Below are 25,468 nucleotides of genomic sequence, written 5' to 3'. Positions count from 1 at the left end.
CGGAAACTGCTCCCACTGTAGAAGAACATCCTAAAGATGTGACACTAATAATGTTTCCTTACTCGAAAAGCCTCCTTAATTTACTAGAATAGCTAGGCACAGTCATTTTCAGCTTACATTTCTTAAACTGGTAGTTTTTGCCGTTAGTGTCATTATGAAGTAAATGTTGCACAATTCACAATGCAATGGTTATAGAACAACGACACCATCAGCATTCCATCGGCACTTAGATTGGTTCCCTTTAAACCTCACTTTCACTATTCTGCCTGCCACCGGGCACAAAATCTCCTGGGAAATAAAGCTGACCGGTGATCCAGTCAGACTGGCAGCCTAGCAGCATTTCTGTCTGCTTTCACATCTCTATTATAGACTAAATGAATCAATAAACTCACATTTAGTCTTGTTGGCTGTTTGTAGTTGGTACTCTGAGGAAATTGCCACCAACAATAATACCACATGGCGTCGCTAGTGGGTGGGGGGTTGTCTGTTTCCACTTAAGCCAACCAGTGCCCAATAAATGTATATTTATTCCTGTAAATATACATTTGTGTGGCACTACTTTCAGCTGTTGAGTAATACATGTTTGGTGTGGGTATTTACTGCAACAATATGGAGTAGGTGTGATTGAGAGAAAATAAACTACAGTATGTGTTGATGTTAATGAAGGAATGTGTGCCCCATTCATGTGTTTTTATGAATGGAGCTCTTTTTTTCTGGTTTGCTAACAAATGAGAAAAAGTACAGATTATCCCTATCCCTGTCCTTTAAATAGCATTTCCACGGCCATATTTCATCATGCATCAGTCTCTACTGGTCATATTTCAGGCAAAAGCTATATGAAAGCTTTCAAACCCTTCATATATGACAAATGAAATGCCACCTCAGTAATGCAAGTTTGTTTACTCATTGTGAAACCTCAGAAACTTTTCTCTACACACTTCTCCTTCATCCCTCCTGGTCCTTGTGAATCCTCAGTCACATGCAGGTGTGTGTTCACAGCTGCAGGGAGAATCATTCTGGACAGGTAGGGGTTCTATAATTGGGACTTTCACTTGTGTTCTCAGTGTGTGTGGCACCTGTGGTCAATCGAATTTCACTCAGCCGCCTGAGTTGTCCCTGCCTGTATCAAGAATGCGTTCTCATTAAACAGCAGCATTGATTACAGCATTTAATCGTAAACATAATTGCCGCCAGTTGTTGTTTAATTGCCCAGAATGCAGCGCTCCGGCGGTGCCACTGGTGTGATGCAGAAACTGATCACAAAAAATGAAGTGCTTGTGACTGAGGACAGGGCCCATCTACTCTCAAATAGAAGTATAATGAGGGAGAGGAGGAGAGCATGGAGGAGCAGAGTAATGAGAGGAGAGAGAGAGGGGGAAAGACGCCAGTGGCAACTTGATGATCCCAGGAGATGCAGCAGCACAGTCGGGTGACTTTATAAGGCTGCATGTGTGAGTGCAGATATCTGATGGGCATACATACACAGTGGGGTTGTAAGTTTTGTGTCTAGCTGTACCCTAAAATGATCAAAAAGAACACCACAAATATCTAAATATTGGTTAATCTGTCCAGAACCATTAAGATAATAAAGAAATTCTTACTAAGATTAACACAGTATATGGATAGTCTCTAATTGGTTCCTTTGTAATTAACAATGTGGTATTGAATGATCCTCACTGGGTCATAAAACCTAATCAGCTGTGTGTAATTAGAGTCAGAAACAAGTTCCATTCATTTGGCAAACACAACAGGTACAAATCACCCCTTAACTCTACCTGAAAGCCCAAAAATAAAGACTAAAAACAGTGAGTGTACCAGTTTTACTGCAACGTCCCTGGTTTGATTCTCACCACAGACCTTGTTGCGCATCACCCCACACTCCCTGTCACCATAGCAACTAATAGGTCTTGTTTGACTTGACATATTAGGAAAGGCACAGCTGTAACTAATAACATTCACGATGGCTCTGTCCCTTTAAATCATGACAGTGAGGCAGCATGAACAATACCAGGACCCTGAAACCAAATCATAAATTTCACTATTTACACCTGTGCTTTGTTCCTAATGTGACATGTCAACACGTCCTCTGTCATCAGCAAGGAATTGATGTATGAGGGTATTAATCAAAAACTGAAATTTGCGTCAGTATAAAGAGGCTTCAGTCAGTACTGCTCCTCTGGCAGCTTCAAGTCCAGACTTTGATAGGGCCTTTTGAGGATATTGACATTTTACATGAAAACTAGTGAATATTTGTGGATTATAGTTATCGTGTTATGAGACTATATTGCCTATTGTTAAATTTTCTTATTTGTTTTCTTTGTTATATAGTTATATCATGATGTGGCATAAGTGTTGTTTTTTGCTCATTTTAAAGGCTGCACTGCAGTAGAGTGATCTCTGAAGCTCTGCTACAGTGGTCACATAGTTCTTGGTCACCAAACTCACCAGAGGCCGTTTTGCACAGTTTTCTGCTTTAGTTTCAGGGTCCTAGTCTGTCCACCCCCTTGTTCATTCATTCATTCACTACTCCTTATATAAAAGACACTCAGTGGATTACGCTATACAGTCGTTATATTAAGTCACACTCATTAAGCTGGCACTTCTATCTAAAATGACGTTCAAAAAGTGCTATATTTAGAACAGTATGAGAATAAGAGACAGAGGAAAACATACTTTTTTATGGCTAAAGTCAGTTCTCAGTCTGGAATTGGGACACTAAAATAAAATGGCTGGGGGTAAATATTATTCACTACATACTGTAGTAAATGGTGAGTGATTTCAGACCGTACCCTGGCATTGTGGATGCTGGCTCACTTTCAAACCATCATGGGGGACTGGGATGCTTTAAGTGTACAGAGCTGTCGTTAATGTTATTAGTAACACCTTCGCTTTTACTGCTGTGACAATCAACGAGACCTATCAAGCACTGGAGACTCATTTTTAAAAATGACATTTTGCTTATTACTAAATTTTATATAAATATGTCATTACTGGCTGGGGAAGGGCCTTACTCTGTGGAGTTTGGATGTTTGTGTGGGTTCCCTCCAACCAGTCCAAAGACATGCAGATAAGATTAACTGACTCTTAATTGCCCATAGGTTGTGTGAATGGTTGTTTGTCTCTAATCGGTATTTAAAAAAGTAAAAAAAATGTATTACATCATAACACAATGTTTTTAATGACTCTGACATCATAATAGTACTTCTCATCAAACTAACAGAAGGAAAATAATGGTTTGTTCATGTGTCTACTTCTCTTGTGTATGTTTCGTTGCCATGTGCCATATCCAAGAGAGAAAAACTGAGCTGAGCTCATAATAAACTGAGCTCCAGGGTTGTCAAACACTGTAAAAACTTCATAAGACGCAGATTATTTACTCTCTTTTGCCTTTTTGTAATGCAAACAGCTGGAACAAACAGCTTGTAATCGGTCTTAAAATCTGTCTCTCATCCCTTAGGCCTCTGCTCAGCCTGACGGCTCGAATAAGTGTTCATAAGAAGTGTTTGCTTTGGCTGCACTGTGTGTTCTCACTGCAGTGGTGCTTGTTAGCGCTGACTGATTGATCACATTTGTTAATACAATTTGATTATGTGTCTCTTCGCCTTTGCAATCAAATGGCCTTACAACGTTTGATTACAAATTGTGCCATTGCAGAAGCTGATAAAGGTAGAGGTTTATGTGGAGAATGTCCTCAGCTGCCTCAGATGTGCTGTACAGCGTAGGTGCTGCAGTGCATTAGCAGTGACAGATGTGGTGCTGGGTCACCTCGGGTTGTTGGAAAACACCCAAGTGAACTGAGACGTATGAGATTCTAAATGTCTTTAATCCCGAGCATGCGTTGGCCACTGCTCTGAGAGAACATTGAAATTATTGTGAGGTTCGCTTGGCTGACCAGAGTAAGATGGGAATAAAACAAAGAGACAGAAAGTGACTTTTTTTTTAAATGCTAAACACTACATTAAGTCTAAATGCCAAGCAAAGTAATTTACAAGACCAGTGGCTCTGTGCTTGTATGCAAAGGGGAGTGGTGAGCCTGTCCTTTGTGACTAATTTATGACACAGTTATAGTGACAGATAAAGTTAATGGAGTCAGTGTGAGGCAGTTAGATGACCAAACTACCTGATGTTTTACTTTAGATGCAGAGCAGGACAAATAACTATTTGTTACCACGGCATCCACACTATTGATCACTTGTACTATAAGAGGTTAACCTTAAAGACTTAATTGCACCTCTGTTGCAGTGTACTGACGGTTTATTAAGTTGGTAAGTAGTAATGAAAGTATAATGGCTGATTGTTCAGAAATATTATATACTCCAAACATCAGACTACCATGGATGTTATGTTATCGATGTGCATGATGTTAAACAAGTTGCTTGCTGATTATGGACATTGGCTTCTTGTGTAGTAAAAAAATAGTTGTATACAGGTGTATGCGATGCTGCTGGAAAGTAGTAGGTTCCCAGGGTTGAAATTAATAAATAATGCGGTATCGGATTGATGCATAGACTTGTGTACCAACCAATACCAATTTCAGCATTTTAAGCGGTAACAGAGGCTTTTCTAATGCAGATCCCGAATGGCCAGGTGCAATATCCAGATCACAGAACCTGCAGTCAGGGCTGGACAGGTGCAAAAAATCCGCCCTGGCATTTTTGGCTCAGAACTGCCCCCTACAATCGATCAAACACCACTCAGTGATATGTCCTTAATTCCCACTTAAATATGCGTACTGAACCATTACTTCTAACCACTGCGCACATCATTCATCCAAGTGCAAGCTGGCACATGAACTTAACGTTACTGTTATTTGCTGACATTAAACTTGAAGAGGACACCACCTAACTGACTGCTGTTCCAAAGTTTTAGATTAAAATGATATCAGCCCCAAGGTGCTTTAGCCCACTGGGAGAATGCCAGGTGTGACGGATGACCAGTCCATCCCTGGCTGCAATTTTTGGATAAAGGTTAAATTTGCATACATACCATTATAAATGAAGCATTTGACCTACAAATAAGATTCAGTCATATTGTCCATGAGGGAACATGACGTTCACTACAGACCCCAGTAAAAATATCGTAATGATCATTGTATTTTTGTCAGTGAAAATAAATTGCAAAAATTACCGTTCCCAACAAAATCAATACACAAATCACAATGGCAAAACTAACACAATATGATTGTTTTCATCTTTCAGCCCTAATATGTGCAGACGTGCAGAACAGTACCGCTTTGTATGCCACGACCAATACCAGGGATAGCCAACGTCAACAACGTACGGATCCAATATGTAGGAAAAGCACTGTTTGAAGTTGAAAGGTGTTTCAGGTGTTTCAGGTCCATACACAGATGGTGGTCCCTGATGCAGCTCAGAGGGCTGAACTCAAGGTTAAAGCCACAGTCCACGCTCTCATTATAGGAGACAGGAGGTACAGTCCAAGTTGGTGTTTAGTATGGACACCATTATACTCCTCTTGCTGCTGCCTCCAGGCCCAGCCGCTTGATAGAATGTGAAATTTCATGTGAAAGCCTTTTCAGTTACATATTTAACAGTTCTGGTCCTGAACCTGTCACTAAGCAGAGAACACTTTAATCTTTGTGTAATTATTTTTGTTCGCTGCCCAACCTGAGAAAAGTCACAACTCTTAACAAGAAACCTACAACCTAATTATCCCACTCTGATCCATTAAACATTTCACACACCTCCACCACCTTCGTCTGTTACGTTACCTCTTTCTGACCTTTGACCTACCATGCATGTTACAGTCTCAGACTGTTCCATCCTTGCCGCCTTGCTCAGTCCCCTCCGCCACGCCTCTGTGTGCCCTCCCTTCCCCACAGGTCGGCGACCAGATCTTGGAGGTGAACGGCCGCAGCTTTCTGGGTATCCCGCACGACGAAGCCGTCAGGGTCCTGAAGTCATCACGGCACCTGATGATGACAGTTAAAGACGTGGGCCGCCTGCCGCACGCCAGGACAGTGGTGGGCGAGACCAAGTGGATTGCCAGCTCGCAGATCGCAGAGAGCTCTGCCAACAGCAGCGTGGCAGGGTGAGTTTTGATTAGTTGATCCAAACCGTTTCATAAAGGCTACTTCGACTTGTCAGTGCTAACATTATTTCTGTGTAAAAACGTATTAATCAGTTTACCAAGATATCCACGACAAAGTATTATTTTGAGAAATCATAGCATTAACATTAATTAAACATTCTCTCTATCACAACAGAATCCAGGATTGGCATCCAGTCTGGTCAGGTTTAAGCAGCTAAAGCACTTTGGTTAAGGACGGGAAAAGCTCATTTTAGTTTGTGAAACATATTCGATGACAAATACACTTACAGACATGAGAGAAATGTATTGATCTTTAATTCTCAAGAAAAATTAAACTTAAGAAGAGAAGAAGGCCTACGTTAAGAGTACAGGAGGGATACGTTTGTGATATTGTTAGCCTTTGTAAAGTTTCCTGATTGAATATAAGGTGTGTGAAGAGTTTATTACAGTATTATTCAACTAAATACTATTAACGCGACTATTAGTTGGGTTTTTCAGCATTGATAATTTTCATCAAGTCTAATTTCAAATCTGATATGCACCTAGATTACATTGTTGCAGGTTACAGATATTCAAATGCACGAATCACCAACAAGTGAAGGACCATTATTATTATTAACTTATTTACACAGTAGAATGAGTTTCACATGTTATTTTTACATTGCCTGTGGGCTACAGTAATTTAATCTGACTTGTTTAACCACACCAATCACTGAGCACTTTGATGAAATCACAGAAGATTGTATCCTTCACTCTTTAATTTGCACCTTTTTAACTAAATTTAAAGTAAATGAAACTGGCACAAGAAAGAGTCTTGAGAGCAGTGCAGCAGGAAGAAGACTTGCCAGAGATAATAAAGAGAGCACCAAGAAAAAAAACATCCTCTCCTTCTTACACTTAACCGCCTAATGTGATCAGACGTCCGTCTCTCAGATGGCAGAACTCACACTCTCCATTTTTGCAAAAACAAAAAAAAAAAAAAAGCAATATGCAGCTCTGTTGGAAAAATGCCAGAGCTCTTCTCAAAATGCCACACCTGAGCAAGTCATATGCAGCTCATGACCTGGAATAACCAACAACCAAATTAAAGTCTGATGTAAATGCCAGACTAATTTTCTCATGAACACAATAAGGCACCACCCATCAGCCCGACAACTCAGAACCTCTAATTCCTCCCTGATTCTTCAAAACAAATGGGGCTATTTAACATTTACATCCACAATGAATCTCTGTTCCTCAGCTGGTATGTTCTGATAACACAGCTGAACAGTAGAGTCAGATGGTTGTTCTCTGTATGTATACATTTGTGTCGCTCTGGTGTTGTTTATTTTTAGGACTCAAATACATTTACATAAATGTCATGAATACATTTAAATGATTTGCACACAATGTTGAATTTTAATCTCAAATGCAGGGGAAAAAGTTGAAATGTTAAGAGTTGAATTGTTATAATAATGTTTCACGAACCAACTTGTGTCTTTAGCATGTTTCATACATAAATTTAAATGAATACCATTAATAGATCCCCATTACATTTAAATAAATGAAAAAAATACACCAGTAACTGAAATTTGGAGTAATGTTCTATCTTGGGGGGGAAAAAAAAAAGTTTTCTGCCTATGTCATTACCACGTTGCATATTTTTTAATCACTGAGATTATAGTGCTGCACGCAGCATTTAATTTAGTATCTCTTCCTTGAAGACTGCCAATTATCTGACAGTACAAAGGGAGCAGCCAGGGAGAAGACATTTCAGAAATCACAATGAAGAGAGAAAAACGGCTGAGTTGGTCTCAAAAGTCAACAGGACTAATTGAATTTGAATCCTGAAACAGGTCTCCACGCTGAGCTTAATGTGCCATTGCAGGCTGGACTGCAGTATTTCTCTGAATTATATATTCTTTCATTATTTCTGGCCCTGAAGGCAGCACTGTGAGTTGTCGCGTTTACTTGTGAATTTAAAGCCTATTACTTGGTGGGCACTTGGGGATGTAAAGACATCGACTTGAATCACTTCACTCCGGCAGGAATATGGATCTGGAAAAAATGACAAACGTTTCAAAACACTTGCTTTTATGTTTGCAGATGAGAGAGTGTTGGTGTGTGTTTGTGACATGCATTTTGATGTGTGTGCTTTAAGTTTATTGAGGAGCCTGACTGGAAGACATGCCCACTTCATGTTTCCTGTAAAGAATGCCTTATGTGCTGCAGACTCTGCCACATCGCACAAGAACATGAAAGCCATGTAGAAGATTTAAAAATCTGTGGTGCTGTGCATTCATCAGCCTGTGATGAATATATTCAAAAAGATAAAAAGCTGTCAGTCAAGATATTTCAAATCCTCTTTTCAATTCCTGGCTCCAAAGTGTATGTGTGTGTGTCTGTTTGTGTGTGTGTGTGTGTGTGTGTGTGTGTGTGTGTGTGTGTGTGTGTGTGTGTGTGTGTGTGTGTGTGTGTGTGTGTGTGTGTGTGTGTGTGTGTTAAGGAGAGAGAGAGAGAGAGAGGACAGTGAGACAGTTTCAGTGAGAAAACCGGTGAAATAAGCTGTTCACTATTAACTGTTAAATCACTATCACGGCTGACTGCTCCATGAATGCACTTAAAGCTCATCCCTTGTGTGCATGTTAGGTTTTCACATTGTGTGTGTGTGTGTGTGTGTGTGTGTGTGTGTGTGTGTGTGTGTGTGTGTGTGTGTGTGTGAGAAAGAGAGTGAGTATTCATTTTAACATTGTAGTCCACACACTTGCCATATTATTAAAGTAACATTATATAGAAAATGGCAATTTGTGTTATTTGGAATGTTTTATTTACAAAGTCTGAATTTATGATCAGTCAATGAATATAATCCATGTGATTTCAAATGTGCGTGCGTAGTGTATTACAGGGGAATTTGTGTGTGTGTGTGTGTGTGTTTACATACCAACAAGGGATGCGTTTCCCAGAGTCGCTCTTAGCTTAAGAAGATCTTTCACTAAGAAGGAAATGTAAGATCGAGCTGACCCACTCTTAACAGCCTTCTTAGCGACCAAATGCTCAGTGATCAAGCGCGTCAGGGAAATTTATATCCTCCACTTTGCGAAATAATAAAACAATGCTCAGTGTTGAAATGCGCTCATAACTGCGGACCACTGGCGCAAGAAAAAAAAATAAGAAAATGGTAGATGAAAAAAAAACTTTTTATTGAATTACACGTTTAACTTTTCCGCAACATCTGCATATAATAGTTTATAGTACTACACATAAAAAAAACAACAACCCTTTGGCATTTCACAGATATCAAGGGAACAGATGTATTAAACTCAGCTGAACCTCATCCAGAGAGGCTTCACCTGCTACTCTGCGTTGCCAAAGTCCGCGCGTGTGAGAAACCACGGCTGCAATACAGCACATTCTCCCTGCAAACCAACAGCGTCGCCGTGCGCGAAGCCAGACGGTTTACATAAATGCATACGTGCGTCAGCACTTCTCCCCACTGGACGTGCTGTCAGACCGGGCTGTCCAGGCAAAGTACCGGCTGCCCCGTGCGGAGATCCAACGGCCGTTGGATCTCTTTGCCTGGACAGCCCGGTCTGACAGCGCGCACACACACACACACACTTATGCGCTGATAAAGAGGTGGGTGATCGATCTGCCTGGCATCGATTGATTCAGCACAGCAGCAGCGCGGTGGACAGCTCCCACTAAGAGCTTCTTCAGAAGCTTCTTTGGCTTGATCTTAAGGTTCTCCTAAGAAGGCAGTTAAGAACGCATCTGGGAAAAACCCGTATCTTAGCGCTCCTTCTTAGCCGAACCCTTCTTAAGAGCCTTCTTAAGTCCTTAAGAACGATCGAATCTGGGAAACGCGGCCAAGGACTAAACTGTCCCTCATTGATTATTTGTCTTCCTAATTTGTTTCTCTGCAGCTTCTCGGTGGACAAAGGTGCCTCTGCAGCAGGAAAGGTGAGATTAACAACAAGTCATTGTATGTGTGCACACTAAATACAGGATTATCTGTGTGCGTGTGTGTTCAGCGTTTCTCTTGGGACATGATCATCTATCTGTGTATCTGTCAGACCGTCTGTTAACTCCACCACTGGCCTGGAAGATGTTATTGAAGAGTGACAAGGGGTCAGTGGTGTCACAGATCACTCTGTGTCAGTCTGCTGTCATTGATTGGGAATGAATGTGTCGTACCTGTCAAGTCTCACCTTTTATGTTGGATCACAATGTCTTAGCTGAGAAAAGTTCACACATTTTTTAATTTAATTTATTTTTCTAAAACATGAGCATTTTTTCCTCCTTCTATTTAAGGGTAACTCCACCAATTTTACACATTAAAGTGTGTTTACAGGGCTTGAGGAGTACTATTGCATGTATGTGAAAAAAGTAGTATAAAGTCTTTTGTGACTACAGAGAAAAAAAATCTAAAATCAAGTACATTAAAGCTGACCAAATTTTATTATAACTCGATACCATGCTGTCCTTAATTCACTCACCATACAGTGCACTTCTACTGTTTTTACTGTTGACTTCTCTGTGACTTTGTAAAGTAAGAGAGTGTGTGTTGCAATAGAGAAATAAAAGGAGAGGAAAGAGAGGAAAGTTGGAAGAGACAGCAGCTGACAGCACAGAAAGAAAGAGGGTGAGAGGAAGGGGAGGAAGGTGAGTGGGAGAGCTCGCTTTTCATTACGGAAGCTCAGATGGACAGTCCACTCCTGACGGAGGGGGGAGGCGATTTACGGTAGCAGAGAGAACACAGAGAGAGAGAGAGAGAGAGAATGGATGTTGGAGGTATTCTGAGAGGGAGAGGAACGCATATCCTCCATACTTGTGTCCAAAGAAGGTTTAAAAGTCATTTATAGACTTTATTTTGACCTGTTACCTTACAACGCAGCACTGGTGCGCACAGCTGTAGCTGTGATTACCTGCCCATTTTGTCAAAGAAACTAAGATGGATAGTACAAGGTGCACGGCTAACTGACCAGGAGCTCTGTGATGTGAGAGTTTAAACAATCTGTTGGACATTCAGTTGATGCTGTAGTATTTCCACTATATGCAGGCTGCGAAATCCATCTACTCACCAAACCAACAAACCTTCATACGCCTAACCAACTAAATAGACCACCCCTACGAACTCTATGGTTAAGTTCTAAAACTAATAAGCAATTAGAGATCATCGTGAACATTGCCATTTACCTGGTCTTCACTTCAACTCAGGCTGCATCCACAAAAATTCACTCCACTTGTGTCCTTCCATTGACTTGATGTAAGAGTTGATTTTCAGCCATTTTTAGAATTGAGTCTTAGTCAGACAGAAAGCAAGTCATTCTGGTGCCAAATCATATCCAATTTATTTTTCATGGTAATGTGAAGGACAAATAATCACAACATTTTTATCTCACCAGAGACATACCAAAAATAACCAGTTAATCATTTAACTGCTCAGGTGTTAGGTGCATACTAGGCTAGTGTTTATGGTTGCAAGTTTATTTATTTATTTATTTTAGCTTGCTACTTTTTGAACTAAAGCTCCTACTGCTTCTGCTGAGGCTGAACGTCTCCCATGCAGAACATACTTGACCTGCTGCAGTTTTGGAACTGCTCTATTTAAAAAAAGAAAAGAAAAACACAGCCTATAATATTTCATCTTCTCTTTTTGTCAAAGAAAATAGTTTTTGGTTAAGTTTTTATATTTTAAACTTTATTTTTATGATACATTGTATCCTGATATACTGTAGTCACAGTGTTTAATGACGTTGGTGCTGTCTTGTCTTGGTTGTTGTTGACAAACATATTTATCTAATATCTAATTTACGTAAACAAAATATACACTACTTTGCATTAAACCATGCCAGCACTGAACTGAAAAATGTTGTGGTGATGTAACAGCCTTGTGCTTCTTCAGTTTGGTGAATGAGAAAGGACAGTCATTTATTGCACTGTTAAAGGAAAACATACAGGTCATTTAAAAGCATTTGAACTAGTAACCAATACTGTAATTTTTCTGCACCAATATCTCTGTTAACATTTAGATTATACTCGTACTATGACAGCATGTTATCGGTGTCAGTCAAAGCCCTGCAGCTACAACGGCATGTGAATAATCTGATGTGAGGATTTCATGCCTGGAATACCAGCAGCAATACACTCTGTGATGGTCTGGTGTGAGAAAGCTTTTCAGCAGCCTCCTCTAGTCAGCCAGGAAAATTCATAACCACTTGGTTGCTTTCATCCTCTTCAAGAATTTACAGGACACTTGCCTTCCCATCCAGTCTCTTATCCAGTGTGTTGCAGAGAAATAACTCTTCTGATGAAAAACTGCCCCAGCTGTGAGAGGAGCCACACTGCAACTATTAAGGTGGGACTGTCACCTGGGCTAGATGACGAGAGGGTCAGAAATACTAGTTTACTGTATGTTCCTTGCCCTTTTATACTTTTAAGATGACTTTAATTCTAGAGCATTTCTTCTTTATTTCACAGTTCAAAGTGAAATCAGGGTAACAAAGGTCCCAGGTTCAGTTCGAGCCTCTGATGTTGCAGTTGTACTGTACTGTCTGACTTGTGTCTTGTTTCAGAAGTTTCACACGTGCCCTCTCACAGTCCTGATATTTCTCTACATTCCCTTAAGTATATCATGGCAGTCTTGAGTTCTAGTGATTTCTACAACTCTCATTTTTCTGTGATGGAATGAGTGGAACATGCACTACTTTGTCACAAGAAACATTCATGAACTTTGGTTCAATAATTAATTTTCTTCTGATAATATGACCAAATTAATTTATAATTCTAATATTTGGTTAAATGTCTCTCGGCCATTTTCACCTCAATTAGGTGCTTTCGATACCCATCCACACGTGTCTGGCAGGCCTCTAGCTGAATTTTTAACCACTCCTCTTGACAGAACCGGTGAGTTCAACTAAATTTGTTGGCTTCCTGGCACAGACTTGTTTCTTCAGCACAGTCCACATGTTCTCAAAGAGGTTCAAGTCAGGACTTTAGGGAAGACCATTCCAAAACCTCAATTCTAGCCTGGTGCTTTCAGCCATCGACTACTAATCCCTGACCATCGTAACATCATGATTGTGATATGTGGGGAGAGGAAATGAAAAGAAGTATGTAGCTGCTCAGTGCACTAACATTAAGTCTACATGTCCCATTTATTATTTTCTTATGAAACCAGCTCAGTTAGGCAACCTAAGACACTCGGTTAAATTTGTGGCAGCCGTGTTTCTTCTGTAACTGCTTTGAAATGGATCCAAGTGACTTTCCTGACTTGTTCAAATCAATAATGCACTCTTTCAGATCAATGCTGAGCTCCTTAGACTTTCCCTTTGTAGTGTTTCTGGCTGAGTCTAATGGCTGTATCAAACAGGTCCTATTAAAATGGGCCCAGAAAATCAATGATAATTACTCAGAAGAACTTAAAAGGCCATGCTACAAAGAAAATTTGATTGACACAACCTTCTATGATCACCAATATTGATCTTCCAAGTTGCTGGTCGTATATTTTTGTCTAGTACTACGTGTTCCACTCATTCCATCACAGAAAGATGAGAGTTGTAGAACTCATTTGAGCTCAAGACTGCCATAATATACATGTTCTTTACAAATGTTTGTGAACTTTTGACCACGACTTTAGTTGCAGACATATCATAACATTTCTGATTCATGATCATGCAAAATAACCTCACCCATCCTTCCATTATTCTAATGTAAAATGACAACACATGCATGCTGATGCGTTTTTAGCCCATCCTGATTTCTCAGCTAAAGTGATGTTGGGGATCAGCAACCTTTATAAGACGGTGTGCAATCCACTCAGGTTTTAAAGCAACTGTCATATAAAAGTCTCATCAAATGTGAGACATTACACTGACAGTTCACTTAGACATACCTGAATGAGGGGAGAGCAGAGACCAAGCTCACCCTGATATTCAAAGGAAATCATTATCATTGCTTTCATGCTTCATGTTTCTTTGATTCTCTCCTCTCTTTTCCACCGTAGCAATGACAATAATATCGGTTACCTAATTAAATTTATTCGACAGTTTAGTCCTTATTTTCTTTATGTACAGCAGATCAGGGCAGTTGGCACCGTTAATAAAATGGACATGTTCAGCCTGACAATTCATGGTAACAGTATATGCTGTGACCCTGGGCTTCACAAATAGCACTAATTCAACTTTTTTCCCTTCAAGAGATATTTATAGTCAGGCCAGAAAGGTTATCATGCCCTGAGGCAAGTCTTTAAAGTATCGGTTTGAGGACAGCTTTGTCTGCCATATGTAATCCCCCATACTGGTTTATTGCTGCAGTGAAATATTTCATTGCTTTGACCTGTGTCTGATGCAGCAGTGGGATTGAAGTACTTCTTACACTTTTTCTTATATATGTATTATCAAGACTAAGAGTCTAGCTGCACTGTGAGACTGTACTTATGCACAGCAGTGCTTTGAGCTAAATTCTGTTAGCATGCTAAGATGCTCATGCTGTAATGTGGATGCTGAGCAGGTTTAAATGTTCACATCTTACAGACTGGCTACACTGAACACATAACATATGCAGGCCATTAACAGAGCGGCTGCTGGACCCCTACACTCCCACTGTCAGTGGAACTAGCTACAACAGGCGTGAGAGCAGTGCAGAAGTGGTGTGTATATACCCAGACATCTGCTTTAAGAAGCGTACAAATAGGCCAGTTTTCTTGTGCTGTGTTGTCAAAAAACTGAAGACACAATGCCAAAAACAAAAGATCACTGTCTTGTTTTTTCTGTGACTCATACAACCACAAGGGATAATAATAAACTAATTATTGAATTATTAAACTGACTTCCTGAATGGAAGTCATGTGCTTGTTTAACTCAACCGTCCACCTCCCCATGCGGGCTTTGTTGCTCTTTATTCCACCTCACCAAACTTCCTCCTCTGTCACCATGTTAATTACTATATCCACTAGAAGTAACACTGTCAGCACAGTAGTGGCAGGTCCTCTGTGTGCCTTGTCTAGCAGTGTCAATATCTTTAAAGCAGCAGTTTTACCTTTGTCTCTGTCCTCTACAATCTCTCTGCAGTACACAAACGCCTCATGGTCATTGAAGTGATTTTGCTATGACTGTTATTACAAGGTGTCAACAGGGTGAAATTGTTGGTCTTGTATCATGCTGTTTGAACCATGCTGTGTTTCCATTTCAAACCCGTCCTATAGACTGACCTTCATGAAATACATGTTGGCTGATGGGGTCTGTTTATCTCCCAGATGAAACAATCGTAAGCGGTGTGTGTGTGTGTGTGTGTGTGTGTGTGTGTGTGTGTGCGTGCGTTTATATGTGTGTGTACATCTTAATGCATACATGTATAGTGTATCTTTGCATGCATTTCCATGTGCCTGCGAGTGAGTGGCTATGCGTACGTGTATTTTATGTATGCGTGTGTAAGTGAATGTGTCTATTGCTGGGTTGTTGTAGGTTTCTTATTGATGCCTTTTTGTTCGTCTTCACATGTTGCAGTTGTATTTTATAGCTTCTATTTCCCTTATCAGCTTCTGAACGAGCAATTAGATACAACATGAATATACTATTATCTGACAAACCTAAAAACATATTGGTTTTTTCACATGAGAATTTAACAAAATATCAGAATCTGATGTTGGTTGTTGGATTATTTGATCAGTTGCCAGGAAGATGCTGCTGTCAACCAAATCTGATCAAACTACAACCACATAGTCCTGAAGGACAGTAGCAAAGTTTTTTTCATTGGTTAGTAGAGTACTGAAAATCTATGCTCAGTATCTGATATCTAAAATGTTTAATTATTTGCATTATGAGAGTTACGTTTATGGTATGGTATTATGTTAGGTTAACTACTTTCAAAAGCACATCAATTTAAAAGCCCAACCACTGCTACAGGAGGTTAGCGTCATTATCATTACATTAAAGATTGACGTTACACATTAAAAATTAACACAGCTCGTGTTAGCTAGCGAGCTAAATTTTCACCTCGTATGTGCAACCTACCTAGAGCAGAGAATTCAGTTGTTTTAACTTTGTGGCAACTGTTTGTGTTTGACCCTTTCCTGTTTCAACGTGGCAATGCCCCCCTTACGCAAAGCCACGTCCATAAAAAAATGGTTCTCACAGTTTGGTGTAGAACTTGATCGGGCGCACAGGGCCATGGCCTATACCATCTAACACCTTTGTAATGACCTGAAACACCAAATGTGATTGCAAACACTGCCCATGTTTATTTCGGATGTTCACAGCAATCACCCAGTGTGATGTTCAGGTGTCCTCACACTTTTGACAGTGTTTTTCAGGTGCCTTAATGAAAAAAGTACACAGCTGTACAGGAAGCTCTAGAAATCTCTAAGAATCTTGTAAGAACAGCAAGTGCTCTCTGAAGGCATAAAAGTGCAGGAAAATAATGATGAAAACCACAGTTTTATTATGAGAGTCAGTAAGTGTAAAAGCTCAGAATAAGCCAAGACAACTAAAGTGCACGTAGGTGGACTGGCTGCTGCTCTGTACTTGTGTCAAATGTGCTTGTATGATAGTGTGTGTGTGTGTGTGTGTGTGTGTGTGTGTGTGTGTGTGTGTGTGTGTGTGTGAGAGAAAGAAAGGCACACACACACACACACACACACACACACACACACACACACACAGAGGCAAAGAAAGGGCATTAAGAGGGAAAGATATGTAGCAGCAGGGCTTTAGGGCTCAGCACCAAGAAAGGAGGTGATAACTCACAGCCCTGCTGCTCCTCTGTGTGAGTCAGAAAGCCTCTGTTACAGTCGACCCCCATTGTTAACCTCACACTATGACAGCACGTCCTCAGCATGGATATTAATCTCTCTTTAAATGATCTGCTGGTGATTATGCTGCTTAAACAAACCAAGTGATTTTTGTTCTTATAATGTTCTTCATCTTCTGGTCGTCTCTTCCTCGAATAATGCCTGCAGATTCAGCTCATCCCAGTGGTTACATCCTCTGTCTTTCCAAATACCCTCCCCTCTCTCCCCCCTCTCCCCCTCCATCGTGTAATTGCAGCCCAAAGGCCAAGCCAGACCGATAAGCTAATTAATTAAGGATAGGTCACAAAGCAATTCTCAATCATTAATTCTGCTCTGACCCCATTTGGGCACTGGTCTAGAGCGAATTAATGTTGTTTGAGAGACAACAAAATGCATTGCAGCAAATAACAAGGGTAAATATTGCTTTTGTCAGTCAAACCTAATTTGCTTGTTGATTGACTGTGATTGCTTGAAGTTAAAGGTACACTGGGATTTGAGGTTGAGGTTGCACAACGGTCAGTAAACAGTTTATAGATGTACTGACATAAGACAATGAAAATAACAGATTTGTTAGCAGGAGTGCACATACAGTGACCAGACATAAATAAAAGCTTGCAAAGGTCTTGCTGCAACCTGAAGGTACTCAAAGATTAACACTGCTGTTACTCAAATCTAAAAGTTGCAGAGCTGAACCTAAAATGGGTATTTTTAAACCTGGGCCCTATATTTACATGTTTGGGTGTGTAAATGATTCATACTTGCCAAAATGTATCCAGCAGATCGCAGATCGCCTCTGCTGGCAGCCGTGACATGGCTGCAATGCAATCTTTTGGGGCACCTGCGACAGTCACAGTTATGTCTAAAGTTTGTTATTTTGTAATTTAACATTTTGTTAAATAATAAGAAACCAAAAATCACAGATCAAGAAAAAACAAGCACTTTAATAGTAATCCTGACAGTTGGAGTTGCCCCAAAGGATTATGTGGCAGACATCGCAGCAGGCTGCCAGCTGAGGCGATCTACTGGACCAATTCCACAACTTTTTTCCAAGTAGGTAGTAGTAGTAGTAGTAAATGTATAAATATAAGCCCAGATTTTGAAAAGCTCATAAGCTCTTAACTCATTTTTGCTTACCAGTATTCCCCTTTAAGATGTTCTGCTCTTGTCAACAATAAATCTGTCTTTGAAAACCGATCCCTCCAACGCTAAGGGCAAATGTAATTCTAAGACTGCCTCTGTTTTGCAGTAGCAAGGTACTTTCAAAATACACTCCAAATACACAAGTCCTGATGTATTCATCGTATTTCCCATGCAACAGAAATAAAGTTCTCTACAAGGAATTCACAATTATTCTGTGAATAATGGCTGAATGAAATCCACTGGCCTGAGTGAAATGATGAACACTCTCAGACTGGGTCAAAATTGTGCCACAGAAATGCACATCCAGCTCACGAAATTAGTATTTACTGTACGTCAGGGCTGCAAATAATTTAAATTTAAGTTTGGACAACAAAAATGAGCAGTGCAAACAGTATCCAAATGTGTGAGTCAAGTTAAGATTAGGCAGCTAAATCAGAGGTGGTTCTGGGTTATGCTTGTAATAATTATAGCTCTCACTAAGGCCCTGACATTGTTTATTTTCTCTAGTTTTGTTGTGATTTTTTGCTATCTAAAAAGCTGCCTATGAGGTGTGTAACTCTGCATTCTCTTTACACAAGCAGTGTCTCTAATGCGACAGCGTTCTTGCTCTTGTTACATTCTGTCACTTAACTCATTTTTGCTTACTGATCACTTGCAAATTGAGATAATCAAACCAGACAGGGGGGCCCATCTGGGATCGACCTCCATAACAACCTGCTCCATTTCACACACAGTTAGGTTTCTCTTTTGATTATTCCTGATTGGCTAGCTGACAAGCCTATGAGCATATAGATGTTTACATTTGTTATTTAATTTACTATTAATGGGTGATTATTTGAGATAACCGGTCAGATCATAGGGCTTGTTCACTCTGAACCTTTCAGGATTCGATTTTGTGAAGGTGAGGAACAGGGCAGGTTCAGCTGTAATACAGTACGTCTTTCCTTTCCAACGGGTGCCATCTCTTAACGTCTCCAAGCAGCAGGTTTGTGACTATAACAAGACAAGCTTCTCGTATTTTTTCAGTTGAGCTGAAGTTCGACGATTGAAGTTCGTATCTTAAAGTTGTCATTAGAGTATGAATGTATGTATGAATTACTTTGGACAAAAGCGTCTGTTAAATGCCCTAAATGTAAATGTTGTGTGCTTTGCCACGTGTGTGAGATCACACCATTCATTACACGCGGTCTCGTACATGTCCTTGAATGCTATCAAGTCATGTTATTAATGCAGTTCAGTTTATAGTTTCTAACAATGCCAGCAGCGTGGCTCTGGAGATGGAAGAAAACACTTTCAATACAGTATAAATCCCACCATTGTTGTGGAATGGGCTAATTGTTGTGCCTTATGGCCTTTGGGGTACAAAGAAAAAAACCCAGTAACAAAGCAGTATTCAGCAACTGTCAAGCACCAGTGGGTGTTTCCTGGCCTCATGGCGTAGCAATGATCCTCTTACAGCTAATTACAGCAACACACAACAATGCGGTGAAGATGCTATGCTAGAAAAATTGACAAGAATCAAATTCTGGTTAGCTGCCCCACCTCTGTTTAAAGCTTGCACAGTTGCCTCCATGAGCTTTCCTATGAAGCTATCAGGACTGTCTCCCACACAGTGTATGAAAATCTGATATCTGCAGCTGTATTATGTTTTATTTACAGAGCAACAATATGTAAAAATGTGCATTTTGTGCGATTGGCGCCCCCCACAGTTTGAGTGCAACGCGATCGTAAAAAAAGACAATTTAAATAATTTGACTAATTAAAAATAAATTGCATAAAACTACTTGACTGTAAATGACATAAAAAATGAAATAATAGTCTGTTGATAATAATGCCAAATTATCTGTTTGAGTCAGTGTTTATGATAAATATCACCGCCCATTACCATAAAGAGATACATTGTGCTTTAACATTCAGTCCTGTAGCCATAAGTTCATGTTTTCTGGCTGCACACTGTAAATCAGCCAGTCCTCTAAGAGCAGCAGGTAATTGCCTTAAACATTAAATTCTGAACTGGTCACAGGTATTGATTCTGTTTCTAATAATAATTCCTGATGCATGAAAGAATTTTGCAGATGTGGCCTCTCTCTGAGCAAAATAACACACACATACACACAGAGTTAAAGCACAGAGGTTGGTTGGGAGAAACTGTTGCAGTGATAAGGGAGCACTATTTCTCCCCTTGATGAAGTTGATAGTGATTGTCCTTTTGTGATAAAAGCAGGGCTGATTTCACTTCTTGGCGATGTGAAGAGATAAAGGCTGCTTCGAGCCTGGTCATCGAGCAGCAGACTAGCTCTGACTCCATGACTTGAACACATTTCTTTTATAGTTACTGTTATCAATGATGGACACTTACTTCTCCATCTGATGGAGGAACATTACAGCTCATAATGTGATTAAATCAGAACACAGTCACCCTGAGGGTTATATAGGTATATGTCAGCTTCATTGTGGAGTGGTCCAGAGATGTAATAAATATGTCTGCTATCATCACTTCCTGGCTGTGTAGAGACCCTCGTAAAGTTTTCATATAGACCTTAAGGTACTGTCAGCTGGGGGTCGCTGGTGGAATTGAGAAATTAAATTTATTGGGTCTGTCTAAGGCATACAACATGGCAGAGGTACAGTACACTTGTTCTTTCTGTAGTTGCTTGGAAGCTTTTGATACACCTTTACTTAAAGCTGGTGATCAATCTGATATGACTAATTATAGGCCAATTTTACCCAACTGAAATCAAATTTGGATCCACACAATATTATAAATGATAAGCAATCCAATTTCCTATCAGGGCACATCACTGTAACCGCCACTCTGAAAGTCACTGATGATATCAAAGAAGCTATGGACAAAAAAATTGTGTGTCTCTGTTTACAGACCTTACAAAGGCTTCTGATACTGTATACCACCCGTTACTCATTACAACCTTGTTCAATGTGCCGACATTGGATCCAAAGCGGCAAAGTGGTTCCACAACCACCTGACTAACTGTTCAGACTGTTAAACTTGACAATGTCTTGTCCAAACTAAGGTTCCAGCCCTTTCCATCAACACTTTGGAGGGTGTTACTATTCAGTCCATTGATGACTGTAAATGCCTGGGAATTTGGTTGGACAAAAGTTTAAATTTCCAATATCGTATTGTTCACCTTGTCCAAACTCAACTTAACCCTAAATCACTCAGCCCCGAGGTATGTGACTAACATCGTCACTGTACCTTACAGCATGTTGAGCTGGTCATCCCTCTCTTAGCACAGGCTACAACACTGATACATTGTATCTACAATATTAATTTAGCCAAATTTCTTCTGTCTTCTGCTTCAGTTCCAAGAGCCCTCTGTCATATCAAAGGCCTCAAATCAAGCCTTTTCTACTGCGGTCCTTGGTCCTGGAATGATCTGCAGGCCAAGTTTAAACTTGAGCCCATGGATTCTTAAATGTATTTAAATGCAGAAAAATGGCAGTATTCGGTGCATTATACATGTCTAAATATCACCTTGTGTACATACTGTATTAATGTATTTTTGTACTAACAGCTGCTTTTGTTATTTAATTTGATTTGATTTGATTTAATGGAGTCTTGTCATGTCCTTGCCGCTGTTATTGTGACCCTGTCCTGGCTAGGTCTCACTCGTAAAAGAGATTTTAATCTCAGTGTGACTTCCTAGTTAAATAAAGGTTATATATAGACCTCAGGTTTAAATACCAGGATCTGCCCCAACAGGTCAGACACAATCTGTGCCACCATCATGTTCAATCGATTTTTATAGTGTTGGCATGGCAATCTTTTCTCTTCTTTCTTTTCGGAGATTTTCCTCGTCCTGTTTTTTTTCTCAGAGAAAAGGGCTTATATTACACTCCCTGTGAGAGAATAATGTCCTAATTGTGTCAACAAACACAGGGATTTGAGAAACCAAGGAAATCTTTTGTAAGAGTAAGTACTTAGTTTTTTGACTGTATTTATGGCAAAGGAGCTGAAAAACACATACACAAACTCTTAACTGACAGTGTATTGTCTTGGTTTCTCTTGGCCGATTCACAGAGTAAAACAACTCTGTGATTAAAAGTTAATCAGAATCAGAATCAGAATTCCTTTAATTGTCCCACAAATAGGGAAATTTCTTTGTCACAGCAGCCAAAGGACAGTAATTACAATAAACCATAATAAAAAGTAGAAAATAAGCAATATATTAGGAAGTGTGTGTGCATGAGGTCTACTGGGAGCAGTGCTGGTTGTAGAGTCTTACAGCAGCAGGAAGGAAGGACCTGCGCTACCTCTCCTTCACCCACTTGGGGTGTATCAGTCTATCGCTGAAGGAGCTGACCAGTGCTGTGATAGTGACCTGCAGGGGGTGGGACTCCTTCACCAGCTGCAATGACAACTTATCCATCATCCTGCTCTCTCCCACCACCTGCACTGTGTCAAGAGGGCATCCAGGATGGAGCTGGCCTTCTTGATAAGTTTATCAAGTCTCCTCCTACCTGCTGCCGAGATGCTGCTGCTCCTGCAGACTGCACCATAGAAAATGGCTGATGCCACCACAGAGTCATAGATGGTTGTCAGGAGTGCCCCCGGCACTCCAAAGGACCTGAGCTTCCTCGGCAGATGGAGTCTGCTCTGACCTTTCTTATATGTTGCTGCAGTGTGATCAAGAAACTGAAGTTAATCGCTGTCTGAGTTTGTAACCTGAGTTTGGGCTGTTGGTCACATAACAACGGGTGGTTGTGCAGTGTCTGAGTGGAATGAGAGATTATAACCCCTGTCTTAGAGCAAATATGGTCCCTAGTGTCAGATGTGAATCTGCTTAGCTGTTTATTTATTTATTTATTTGTTGAATTAAGTCTGACTGTTTAAGTCGATTATCATATTATCTGCTCTCCTCTGAAATTAAATAGGTGCTATCCAATTGCGGTAGCCAGAGGCTTCTAAGACTGGACACATGTTGCTGTTACTATATATAAAATGTGGTGCTTGTGATGTGATGGGGTTATAATATGGCCTCTTTTCTGTTTAAACATCATGATCAACAGAGTTCCTGTCTGCTGTTTGCATTGCTAGATTACACACGCTACATTTATCTCAACACGAAGAGATTCACAAGGCTGAGCTCGGAGCTCTAAAATCCTGACGATGAAGTTTTTAAATCGAAGCAGATAGGAACATTTTACTGATCTGAAGAACAGAGCATATCGCTGCATTCTACTGAACAATGTTATGCTTTCCAGCTGAGATAATATTACATTTGGATCTCTCTCACATACGCAGGCTGACTCTCTGTGGGGAGAAACTGTCACTCTTTCCCTCCCTCTCCTACCAACCACTTTTCAACTCTTTATTTCTATGCAGTTTTATTTCTGTGACCTCTCCTGTCCTCTGTCCTTCCCCCTGAAGATGTACCTGAGCGCTGCAGGCTAACCTACCTCACTGTATCTTATTTTAACATCAGTAAAGTCCTCTTTCCTCCTCCTGCAGTTGGTTGATTTGGGTGTCAAGATTCACATAAATGTCAAACACGCTTGAAATGAAATGTGCATGAATGTCAGTACGACACAAGTTTTGTTGGTGGTAATTAACACTCAGATAAGCCTCAGTGCTGTTGTCTTCACCTACAGTTTGAAATTCCTGCACTGATTCAGAACTTTAATCAAAAACCTGCGTCATAGGTGTTAATCCACACCTTCCAGCCAATCAGAATCAGAATTCTCAGTGGCAATAGCAGAAAAACTTTTAATTAATCTGTCTTTACAAAGTTGAAGCAACACAGAAATTACATTTATACACAACTAATTGACAACAACAAATACATTTTGACAGTAGTGCCGCTCAGATTCCACTTTTTCTCAACATAATAAGAAAATATTGTGTGTGAACCAACCCGACCACCTAAAAGATGTAAGTATGATCCAGGCAGTAATTGGGGTTCTCAGCACAACCTTATTGTGAAAATTCAGTATACATAGATAACTATACTTTCTAGGCATGTATATAAAACGGTCACAGTACAAAATTATACTGCTCAGGCTGTTTGCAGATCTCACAGTCACTTGCTCGTTTGTTTCTCTGAAATGCCACAGATCTTTTTCTAAAACGGCAGAGCAGCTCTTTTTTACCCAGCAGAGTCACTCTTGTGCTTCATGTCATTTTTAGAAACCAGCTTGAATCCAACAGCGTTAGTCATCCCATTTGTTTTCTGGTTGTTGGTACAAAGAGGTTTCTGACGACCGTGTGCGCCTCTTCAGTCCAGCAGCTCAGCCAGCCATTTACTCGTTTTTCAGGATGCCTTTGCATAAAAGTCACTGGATGAGATAGTCTGAGCTATGTTTACAGATAAGTAAGGTGCAGTGAAGTGCAGTTTGCTGTACAGCGTGACCCTGACAGCAGCAGAGTGCAGGGAGAGTGGTTTTTGTGTCCCAGACATTAATGTTTAGACTAATGGAGTTGTGATTCAACAAAACACAGGGGAGAATAGTCTCATATCTGTTGGAAAAATACCTTTTTGTACTTTATCTCAACTTTGTTCTACTCTTTGTATTGTTAAAAAGGAGTCCAGCTATAGCAGAGATAAGTCGCGTGACATTTCCGAGTCTTAACTCCGCCAGCTTTTGATCCGGCTTCATCTGATTTCCTCTTTATCAACTGGATGTCGATGGTGGTCGTTGTTGCTGTTGGTCACAGCGATAAAAGTGCCAATCAGCCAGCCAGAACATGACCTCAGAGATGGAACGGCTCCAGCACATGCACCAGCTTTACTGGACGTCCATTAACTGTAAAATGGTGCTTTTACAGTCAAAGCGGCCTCTTTTTGTCCTCATCCATCGCCTTCTCGTGCAGACCTCATTAGCAGGAGACTGCAGGTGTTCCACTCCAGTTGAGTGACGACCGATTTCATTAGCTCCCTCAAGTGCCAATCTGCCCTCTAATACGACTGCCAGAGACAGACTGACTGCTCACAGGCCTCGTGTGGTCCCTGTCGGTTCACTCCATGGCGCCCTTGAGCTAAGTAACCGGGACACGGACGCTCTAAAGAAATTTTTGTGGTAAGCATCGAGGTGATTAAGATTCAGGCAGGGTAGCGGCAGAGTTCACCTTGGGCATTAAACAGTAGTTGGCTCTGCTGAGGCCGGGACTCTGGGACAGCTACTGTCGATGATACAGATGGACGAGTGCGATCGAGAGTTGAAGATTAGATGGAGGCAGAGAGCGAAGGAGGAGGAAGAGGAGGAGGAGGAGGAGGGGAAGGCGGCGCCACCCGGGCCTGTGTCTTCCTCCTGTTTCCGTCTCGTACAAACGCAGACACACACAGACCCCGAAGCTGTGACTTTGAAGTGCTGTCTTTGATTAAGGAGTTAATTAAAGAAGAGGCTGCATGCTACCAAGCAGATAACTGAGGAAAGAAAAGGGAGAAAAAGCAGCAGATATGGAGCGGGGAAGTGATATTGACAGCTCGGTGAAGTGTCGTTTCTCCTGATTGGCAGAGAAGCCAGCTGACACACAGCACAGATCTGAAA

At 40.6% G+C, this 25,468-nt stretch overlaps 1 protein-coding gene across 1 annotated transcript in view; it reads left to right on the top strand.

Moving 5' to 3' along the window:
- Window positions 1-25,468, top strand: part of whrna (whirlin a) — a gene marked incomplete at its 3' end in the record, with an annotated part of 154,556 nt that overhangs the window by 111,445 nt on the left and 17,643 nt on the right. Inside the window, exons 4-5 of the mRNA XM_084382867.1 lie at window positions 5,843-6,051; window positions 9,954-9,990. Coding sequence (XP_084238993.1) covers window positions 5,843-6,051; window positions 9,954-9,990 — 246 coding nt within the window. The remainder of the gene's footprint in view (window positions 1-5,842; window positions 6,052-9,953; window positions 9,991-25,468) is intronic.

Source organism: Pagrus pagrus (genome assembly GCF_965226575.1).
Source record: "Pagrus pagrus genome assembly, chromosome: 19".
In the NCBI taxonomy this organism is placed as follows: domain Eukaryota; kingdom Metazoa; phylum Chordata; class Actinopteri; order Spariformes; family Sparidae; genus Pagrus; species Pagrus pagrus.
Note: the sequence above shows the minus strand (reverse complement) of the source record. Positions and strands in the feature narration are given on the sequence as shown.